Genomic DNA, 10,536 nt, shown 5'->3' on the forward strand with positions numbered 1-10,536 from the left:
CAGGATTAGATATGGATTGGTCTCCAACCCTATACAACCCATCCCAATTTGCACCCTTGAAGGTGATATGCTATGTCCAACCACTCTTATCTACTACCCACATCTTTACCACGGGACATTAGAGCTGCAGAGAGAGATTAGGGAATAGGGATGACAATTTTCCTCATCCTCGATGGGTACTTGACGTCCCGACCCAATGGGTCAAGGATGGGTATGGATGGATGGACATGCAAAATGGATTGGATCATGATCTGATCCAGTATGAGATTAATCACACTTGGTGGAATTTGGATCACCCATGTTCGGGGTCTTCCGACTGTATAATAGGATCCGATAAAAATTTGGATCGGATTCGGATCACCCCTATCCAATATGATAACATCCGATTATGTATATGTTATATATTTATAAATATATTATTTATATTATATTTTTATAAATTTGTTATATTATTTATTTTTTATAAAAACATGTATGCATATGATGAAAATATTTAAAAAATACTTGTATTTTTTTTCTTTATTTAAATTGATATATTTTATCCTTCTTTTAATAATTTATTAATTTTGAAAGAAAACAAAGTCAGATCGGATCATATACAAAGATCCAACTTACCAATATGATTCGTATTCAAATCGAGGCCTATCAGAACTGATCGGATATGAATAGTGTTGGATCAAATTCAGATATACCATGATTCAAATATGATCCGATCCGTTTGCATCCGTATGGACGGATTTGAGTTGAGTTGAGTTGAATACCTAGTTATTTGAGCTTGACTCACCAAAACAATTTTGGGCTCGAGCTTGATTCGAGCTAAAGACTTAAACTTAAATTTGGCTCGACTCAAAAGCTTGAAAGTTTGAGGTCAACTCGGCTCGAGCTCAATTGCAAGCGAAGCTTTCTATAAAAAAATTATACATATAAAAATTATTTTTTATTTTACATACAAAAAATTAAGACATAAAAATATTTATTATCGTAGATATAAAAAATAAAATATTATATAATATTATTAATAGATTATAATAAAAATGATTATATGTATGTATGCATGCATGCATTAGGCTCACAAGCCTGACGAGTTGAGCTTCATTGGTCTCAAACTTGGCTCAATTAGAAAATGAACCTATATGTTGGGCTCAAGTTTGACTCAAAGCTCTATTTAAATCGAGTCAAATCGATCTTTTCACAAACTAAAGTCCAATAGTTCTTGAAAAGCACAATTTGTTTCCACCCGTAGGAATAGGTCATGGGAATTGCTTTGGTGGGGCAAGAATGAGGATGGGGATTAATAGGGAGGGATATTAGGGGTCGGGATTGGGGATGGGAAATGAGGTCCCTGATCCACTCTGACCCCAACTATATATATTATATATTATATATGATATTATTTATGTTTAAAAATTGTATTTATTTTAAATAGATTTATTTTTCAAAAAATACTTTTAACTAAAAAATCCTAGGGATTTAAGTCCCTGGGGATGGGGGACAATTGGACAACTTTTATTCACAAAGGAGATCGGGGTCGGGGCATATGTCCCCGCCCCGTTGCCAATATGTTTCTAATACAGGACAGTGGTGTTGTATGGGTAGGGTGCGGGTACAGTTTGTGGGTAGTATTAAAATTGGAATATCGGTTTGTGGGTGGTAGAGGAGATGGAGAGACGTCTAACATCATCTCAATCACGTCCCTAGAATCTCTCCCAACCTCTCTGAACCGTCTCTTCTCTCTCTACTTAAAATCTCTTTCTCTCTCCATCTACCATCCAATGAAAGCGGGCTCTCTCCACTTTTCATCTTCTTCAATCCTTTTCTTACGGAGAAGTTCACCTATTAATCACCAGAAAAGATCAAGGAAAGTTTCATTTCCTCTTCGCGCGAATTATCAACAACAATATTGCAGACACGACGGAGACGTGTAGAGAAGGACGATTGATTAATTCTGCTCTCTCTCTCTCTCTCTCTTCGTGTATCTGTAATACACCACTACTCTTATCTGTCTTTTTCTTTTTTCTTCACTTTCCTTTCGTTATTTCTTTTGTTTTCTGTCGTATCGATTGTATAGGCATTTTTAGGGTTGACGAGAATAAAGCTTTGAAGGAGTTGCTTCACACTATTATTATACGCTTGGTTAAGATGCTAAGATTTCATGAGAATGACCCGCTTTATATCTATATCAAAATATTGTTTCTTTCTTCTTGCAGGTAACTTGGGCCCAGATTCAACTTAATCTAACTCACCTGCAGTTGCAGAAATGTAATTAGAAACTGTTGTCCATAAATCAGTAAATCAGTTTATGGTTTGATAAATCGAGAGCATCATCATCATCTAAGCCTTGTCCAACTATATGGGGTCGGCTACATGAATCCTGTTTCACCATTGGTGTTCATAGTGGTTTATTTATCCTTCCTGAACATAAATCACAATCGGTATAATGGTTATTCTGATATACATTAGCAATCAATCACTTTAATCACAATGATTTTCTCCTTTGACAGATTTAAATATTTGATGATCATCTTCAGAAAAGTCTTAGTGTTGGTGAGGAGTTTAAGACTTTGTCCCAACAGATAAGACTTGAGTCAATGCTTTGCTTTTCTGTTCTTATATTGCATCAATATTCAGAATTCTCTCATTAGCCTTATACTGACCCTGTGTTTGTTATCTGAATATATTTTCTATAGGCATTGTTATCCTCCCATTTCTTTGTGGTCTATATATGAGATCTTGCAATCAGCTAGAAGGTTATAAGTACTGAACTAATTGGATTTCCCTATAGTAACTACAGGGGTGAACAAATAAGAATATGTAAAACTAATCAAGAAAAATTGGCCTTTTTTATTGAATTTTCTCCTATATAGATTTGTACTGTACATGTTTAGCTATCTAACCAAATTTATCATGGTGGTTGTTTTTTGGGTGTGTGTGTGTGTGTTAAGAAGGAATTTCCTATTTCTCATGGTTAACCTAATTAACTTCATTAAAAATTAGTTTGAGTATTTACAGTATAGATTCTCTGATATACTATTTAATTTCCTTATTGAGGATAATTAAGTTTAACATTTATTTAGTTAATGAAACAGTTATCTATTTGAATCAGGGTGTAGAAGAAAAGGAAGCAAGATTTGTCACATTTACATCCCAAGAGGCTCTGCAATTGTTTAATATCTAATAGCTTTCTGTATAAGTTTGGTTAAGAATATTTTGCTTGTATATTGGAGTCAAGGGTCCATACAATTTGGAGATTGGACAAGCCATTAACGTTAATCTGAATCAAACTGCTCCTACAAACTTCACAGCCTTGTTAATTGGTGTGAGCTTCGGAAGGTGTTTTCCTTGGCAATAAGAAATCTGATTAGGTAGTTTGTGCCCAGCATCTGGCAATTATTCAACAAGTGTGATGGCAGTAGGTGAGAATGAAGAGGCTGTCGCGCTATCATCAGATAACAAGGTGAAATTTTTATGCAGCTATGGTGGGAAGATATTACCGAGACCAACAGATGGTCAGCTCAAATATGTTGGTGGTGAAACCCGTGTTGTCGCAGTTTCTCGTGACATTAACTTCTCAGGTCTCTCTCTCTCTCTCTTTCATACAGACATTCGGTCAATTCAGGCACTCTGCGTCTCTGCCTGTTTCAGGTCCATATGAGTCCCCTCTACATGCTCTTATTAATAACCTTTATAATCTCTCTCTCTCCCATTAACTATTACATTTAAGGCAACTTTTCAAATTCAAAATTGTCTCCTAATTTTTCTCATTAATTTCTAAATTTATGCATTAACTTCTAATTAGCCCCTTTTTAAGGCAACCATTCAAATTCAAATTAGCATTATTAAGGTAATATTAAAATCTGAATTTGTCTATTTGACTTTTTGACACGTTTTGATATGTCATTTAAGCTTTCTTACAATGATAGAAGATAATAATAGAACATACAAGCATTCATACAATAGAAATCTATAAGGCTCATTTTGGGAAGAGTACAAATACAAATAAATATGTAGAGTGCAAAACCTTGTATTTTGTATGTATTTGTACTGTACATATTTGTAATGTACTCTTCTCAAGCTGAGACTAAGCAACAAATTTTAGGCTTTTAGCATTCAACAAAATAATAACTAATCAACAAGCAACCATAAACCTTTATATTTCAAGTTTCAACATAAAAAAAATTCAAATTGTTCAAATTACCAATCAATACTTTAAATTATCAACATATGATGAATCATCCATAAAATTGATACTAGATTTCTGGTTGCTCAATAGTTTAGAAAGGAAACAACTTAACTGATTTAATCTATGCAAAAAAAAAAACAAAGAAAATCACTTGAAAATGTAGAATAATTAGAAAAAAATCCCATTTGATCTGATCAAGAATGAAGAGAGAATGATGAATGTTCCTTTTGGTCCTTGTTGCATTTAACTCTTAAAAAACCCTAAGAGAATGATGAATGTTCCTTTTGATTCTTAGCTTTAAATTTTCTCTATGTTTATGATTAATATTAGCACAAATTGTGTTATTTTTATTGAGAAACCATTAAATTATATATATATTTTTTGTGTAAATAATTTATTTATAGTCATCTAAAACGTATATTTATTGCTATTAATATAATTTTTAGGGTTTATTTTAGTTTCCTTGATATCCATGTGTGTCTTATTTTTTCCACCATATCCATATGTATCCAAAGCGTATCTGATACATCTTTTAAAACTGTCTTTCTAATACTCGTTACATTTCTAATATTTTGAACCTTACATTTCTAATACTCATTATAATTAAGGAGCTTCTTCTAGGATATCTGAAATCATATTATTTTAAAATCTCAGAAGTAATACTTTTTTTTTTTTACAAGTTTTTCAATTTCAGGCATTTCAGTAGTTTCAAATTTTGAAAAGATGGCCAAAATTTAAGTCAGCAACAATTTTTCTATTTTTTTAGACATCTAATGTAATCCATATATTTCCCATTGAAACCGAAAACTAAGTTATCACCAAACAACCGATTTTTTGTTGTCATTTTAATTTCAGATTATAAATTGATTGATGTGAGTTGGTTATTTGAAAATTTGGTGGCGAATTGCATTGCCAGAGTTGATGAAGAAAATACGAGCAATATACAACGGAGACGTAGTCCTCAAATACCAGTTGATACCTGAAGAAATGGATATCTTAGTGTCTGTAACAAGTGATGAGGACCTCCAACACATGCTCGATGAACACGATCGTCGTGACACAAAGTCGACTGAAAGCAGTGGATTGCCGAGATTGCGAGCATTCTTGTTTTCCCCCAACCCAGTTGTAGTTGAAAGCCAAGCAGCGACCACTAACAACACCATGGACAACCAAGGACTCGAGCAGCGCTATATTGATGCCATCAATGGAGTTGTACGCAGCACCCCCATCAATACAAAACGAACCTCCGGTAGCATAAGCCATCCCAGCACCAGCTATTCAATTTCATCTAGTGGCTCATCCCCTAAATCAGTAGCCCCAGAGAGCGTTTCCACCGACCATAATGTATCAATTGAGCACTCGAGTGATCAACATCTTGGTCAAAGGCGTTTTATGCAGAGGGTCCATAGTTCACCCAACCTGTCCAGTCTTGCCAATGCCAACACTAGCTACCCTAATCCCAGTCAACAACACCAGAAACAATTCCACCCCTGCTACCCCCCCTCAACCTCAAGATTACCAACCCCATTTAAGGGTGGTGGTGGAGGTGGACACAGAAGGCTATCAGGCGGCCCAAATGAGCTTGGAAGAAGACAGTTGGGTCCTTGCCAGAGCTGTTATTACAACCCAACAAGGTGGCGTGGGGGATGCGCTGATTGTGGATATATTGGTGACAGTGGTTTTCACCAGAGTGGGGGTTTTGAAATGGCAGGTGGATTTCCTCCCTATCCCATTAGGTCCAAACCATGGGATTAGGGCAAGACCGTGTTTTCCCTTGTTTCGTTTTCTGGGCGGTGTTTATATAGCTTGTCCATTAAAAAGGTTTAGAAGATTCATCATTAATATCAGTATTTTTTTTTTCTCTTGTTTGTTTAAATATGAATTTGAAGATGTCACACTCACAAGGTGGTGTAGGTTTGGAGAATTTTGGCAACCATTTGTAAATTTTTTACACTATAACTATGCACTGTAAAGATGTATCGGCCAATATGTATTATATCATTGATCCACCCATTTTAGAGTTTGACCTGCTTCAAAGGATAGACATACCTTATACTGACCCCCCTGTACAGATTTGAATTTGACAAAAAAAGTAAAAAGGACATAAATACAGATATAGAAGAATATGCCCCATCCGGAGTATTTGTCTGTATAGACATGACCTGTTCATAGGCCAGGCTTTGGGCCCAACTTTACAGTTTACACCGTCTCAGGCTTAGGCTTAGCCTTCAGGCTGGGCCCATTAGAATTTTGGCAAAACCCAAGCCCGAGCCAGGCCCATCAACAGAACCTTGGTCGTGCCTCTCTATTTGTTCCGTCCTGAATATTTGGTCATCTGGAATTGTATGCATGACTAGGCAGGGGAGATCAGTAAATGATTTGAACTGCGATCCTACTAGCTATATGTTCAATTGCATGAGTCTAGTTACTGTATATTCAAATTTTAATGCATATAACAAATCATAGAAGTGAAGGTTAAAATCACCATCACCACCACCACCACAAACAGCCAAAATAGAAACAGAAGATAGATTTTTTGTCCTGAAAGAGGCCACGATCAGATGAAACTGGGGCAGACGGGACCCTTAGAAAGACCAAGACGAACTTCCATTCCATGATGCATGTCTGCTGGCCGGAAAGTTTCTGAGTCACGTGGATCTGGAAGTGGCAGCAAAGAGAATATTAAGACAGATATGTAATGGGCAACATCCACCCGGTTTTGTACTTTGCACACATTTTTCTTGCATTTTCTAATGGTCTTGAAATACCTTTTAAAAGAAAACTTTTGGAACTTTCATAAGTCAACAAAACATTTGTTTTAGGAATTTCTTGAAAATCTAGTAAAATTTTCTTTTATTTGCATCCATTTTCTGGACAACCAAACAGATATGTACGCCAGGAACCAAACATAGAAAAATGTTAAAACAGAAACTCACAAGGAAATCTCCATTCACTTTTTGAGAACACCTAAGCCATGCAAACCTCATAAAAACTAACCATCCTAAGAATTTTGCCTGATAGATATTCCTCAGTCTTTTTTAGTCAGCAATATTCTTCGTAGATTTTAATCATTTACATTTTAGGATATTGTTTACAGAAAGCTTCTGGAACAGTGTTCAAAAAACAGAAAACTGGCTTTTTGCACCCAAGACATGAACCTTTTTAAAAAGCACGCATTTTTTCTTCAAAAATTCTAAAAAACCATAAATTAAAAATAATATTAATACAAGATGCAAGCTTAAATTTTAAAAGAAATTAAACATTTTAAAAAGCTCATTGGATAAAATTAAAATAGTCAAACATAACATATAAAAATATTCAAGCACTCAACAATTCAAGAATCATCCTAAGAATTTTGCCTGATAGATATTCCTCGGTCTTTTTTAGTCAGCAATATTCTTCGTAGATTTTAATCATTTACATTTTAGGATATTGTTTACAGAAAGCTTCTGGAACAGTGTTCAAAAAACAGAAAACTGGCTTTTTGCACCTAAGACATGAACCTTTTTAAAACAGCACGCATTTTTTCTTCAAAAATTCTAAAAAACCATAAATTAAAAATAATATTGATACAAGATGCAAGCTTAAATTTTGAAAGAAATTAAACATTTTAAAAAGCTCATTGGATAAAATTAAAATAGTCAAACATAACATATAAAAATATTCAAGCACTCAACAATTCAAGAATCACAAATTTTCAATTTGTTTATTTCTCTCTCAATTGCATTCCTATATATACGAGATCAGACATCCACCCCTATACCAAGCCCCTTGAGACAAGCCTAGACAAATTCATGTGAAGATCTTAAAGTGTATAATGAGATTGGTTTTATGATTTTAATGGCAAATCATTATATTTTAGGATTTTCCATCAAATGGTTTGATGGAAAATGTCTTCTATTAAGAAGAATGAGAGAACAATACTAACAAAAGGGGGGCTACTTCAGTGAGGATGAGCAAGCAAGGTACATGCTTGGGCTCAAGCTTTAGGTGCAAGGCACACCTGGTGTGCACCTTTTCAGAGGAGCTTTGCCTGGGCCTAGGCAAGTGAGCCTACATATGCCTGAGATGTACCTCTTAAATCAATTTTCTGGAGAGTTCTAATATAATATGTTAAGTAGATTTCTAGCTATTTCATTATCAGGAGAATATTGTGCTAATATACTGATTAAGGATTCCCGTGCCGGGGGGGGGAGCATTATTACCGTTTAGATAATCTTCAAAACCAAAGTCATCCAAGCTTCCAGTAATAGCCTCCAAACCTAGCATTGAAGATGGCAATGCACCTGGAGGCCTCTGGAATCTGCAATGGAAACAAACAAAAAGAATTAAACATGATTAGACCAAGTTAGTAGTAGCATTGGATTCGTTTTCTAACCAAACAAGGAAGCATGCCTTATATTTCATCACATCCTTACTTTTCATATTATGAATGGAAAACCAAGTTGTCATATACAAATAATGACATCTAATGAAACAATTCAAGTTCTACAGTTACATATATTCTTCTGTTACCAAAAGAAAAAGCTAGGTATGTTTGATAAAGGCAAGACTCCTTCCAGGAATTTGTTAAATGCTTTGTGAAGAATTTCAGTTCCACAATTCCAAAATAGAACAGCAAAGGCATTGGATTCATTTTCCAAGGATGTTCTCTTTTTTCTTCAATTTCAAAAACAGAAAGAACAGAAAATGCAAAAACTTCATTTTCGAAATGAAATCTCTTCATTTTCTGGATTCTAAATACTCAAAAGAACAGAAAAAGCATCCAGTTCATTTTCAGTTCAGTCTATAAGTCTCCTACTTTTTCTGTTTATTTCAGCACTGTTAACTTGTCATACACTATTGGTCCCAATTCCCAAGCCCGCATAAAGGAGGTCGCTGTCAGATTGGGATCGGGCATAAAAGCCTTCAGCTAATCCAATATGAAAACTAATTCTGAATTGTTTTGTGCTATGTTAGGGCATTTTATGTATGATGCTGCATTCCATGGACACTTAGGTGCAGTTATAAATGAGCAAGGGTTCACCATTAGAGAATTCTTCATAAACGTGTTGCGACATTGTTCTGTTGCAATGATAGATGAGTGAAGTTTCTAGATGTTTCACAAAAATAGCAATCTCCTTATTGATGCCCTTTCTACTGGAAGTCTGGAACAGTCTGGTTGAGAAAGAAGATAACCGCCCATTTTAAAGGAACAACCTTGAACTGTATATCTTTATACTCGTATAAGTTACTCTAGCAGACAATCAAGTTTCAACATGTAATCTCCCAATAAACTTTGATGGAATGCCTACTTCCTCTGCCTTTACTTACCTATCTTATTAATGGTTATTACTCACCTTCAGAAATATTATGCGACATCTTAACCTTGAAAAATCAATTTGAATGCATCTCTCTTATGGCCCCTGAGCATCGTTCTCTTCACATTCAATATTCAAGCCTGCAAATATCCCCTAACTCTTCCCCGAGTTATGAATACCGAATGATCTTTTCAATTTCAATGATCGGAAGATTAAACTAAAAGCAACATAGATAAACAACCTAAATCTCCAATAATCTTGATTTCTCCCAATGTGGCTGAAACTAAATAGTTCGACCAACTATCGACATCCCTAGGGATGAAATAAAAAGAAGATTACTTCACAGAACCAAACAAACCAACTATAACAAGCATACCGGTAAAAACATTTCATCAAGCATTCGAATCACGAAACCCTCAGAACATGAATTGATAGAAAAAGCAATATCCTTCTGCGCCTTCTTTTCGCAAAAATTTGCTGTAAGTCCATACCTGGAAAGAATTTGTTTGTCCAGATCCATCTTCAGAGTAAAAGCTGACCCGTAAGTGTTAGCCAGGATTTTTCGTTTCATCTCCGATTGGGTATTCATCGTCTGATCAATAAATCGAATAAAAAAAACAAAAAAAAAGTTAGAGAAGGAAAAAAAACCATGAGTAGGGGAACAGAGAAAAAAATCGCCAGGAAGAAATGTTAAAGAGAAGAGAAAGTAATATCAGATTTTACCGATTCCAGGGCGGATTGGAGAGGATGAGCGCCAACAATCTCACTCTTAACACCTTGTAATCCGAAACGAAGAGCATCGTTTTGGACTCCTCCAATTTCGTGAGCAATCGTCTTCGAGCCTTCCATTTTTTCTCTTTCTTCTTCTTCTTCTTCTTCTTCTTCTTAGAAGAAAAGATTTTCTCTAACACCAAGTGCAGAAACTTTATGCCCAAGCTATCAAGCAAAAAACAACACAATAGCTCGATTCGAGACGGAGAGTTATTATATGGTGTACATAATTACATTTTTACCCCTGTCTTGACGGGTTCCAATTTTAATTGGGCCTACGTCAGC

The 10,536-nt window shown here is 35.2% G+C and overlaps 2 protein-coding genes across 8 annotated transcripts; one reads left to right on the forward strand and one right to left on the reverse strand.

Moving 5' to 3' along the window:
• The first annotated feature begins 1,634 nt into the window (after positions 1–1,634).
• LOC104603364 (uncharacterized) lies at positions 1,635–6,298 on the forward strand. 7 transcript variants are annotated; one of them, XM_088901908.1, is made up of 4 exons: positions 1,659–1,978; positions 2,208–2,432; positions 3,104–3,572; positions 5,097–6,298. In XM_088901908.1, the coding sequence occupies exons 3-4, from the start codon at positions 3,404–3,406 to the stop codon at positions 5,933–5,935; spliced, it is 1,008 nt and encodes a 335-aa protein (XP_088758034.1). In that variant the 5' UTR covers positions 1,659–1,978; positions 2,208–2,432; positions 3,104–3,403; the 3' UTR covers positions 5,936–6,298. The 7 variants fall into 7 exon arrangements, 6 of the variants coding, with proteins under 6 accessions (XP_088758034.1, XP_088758035.1, XP_088758036.1 ...); XM_088901909.1 differs by having other exon boundaries at positions 2,208–2,355; XM_088901910.1 differs by having other exon boundaries at positions 2,208–2,259.
• Positions 6,299–6,555: 257 nt separating this feature from the next.
• Positions 6,556–10,435, reverse strand: LOC104601123 (cyclin-B1-2). Its single transcript, XM_010264337.2, has 4 exons — positions 10,204–10,435; positions 9,972–10,072; positions 8,386–8,483; positions 6,556–6,838 (listed from the first exon to the last, which is right to left on the reverse strand). Exons 1-4 carry the CDS (start codon positions 10,327–10,329, stop codon positions 6,738–6,740), a joined length of 426 nt encoding a protein of 141 aa, XP_010262639.1. The 5' UTR covers positions 10,330–10,435; the 3' UTR covers positions 6,556–6,737.
• Positions 10,436–10,536: the final 101 nt, after the last annotated feature.

This window comes from Nelumbo nucifera, chromosome 3 (assembly GCF_055504915.1).
Source record: "Nelumbo nucifera cultivar China Antique chromosome 3, China Antique-T2T, whole genome shotgun sequence".
In the NCBI taxonomy this organism is placed as follows: domain Eukaryota; kingdom Viridiplantae; phylum Streptophyta; class Magnoliopsida; order Proteales; family Nelumbonaceae; genus Nelumbo; species Nelumbo nucifera.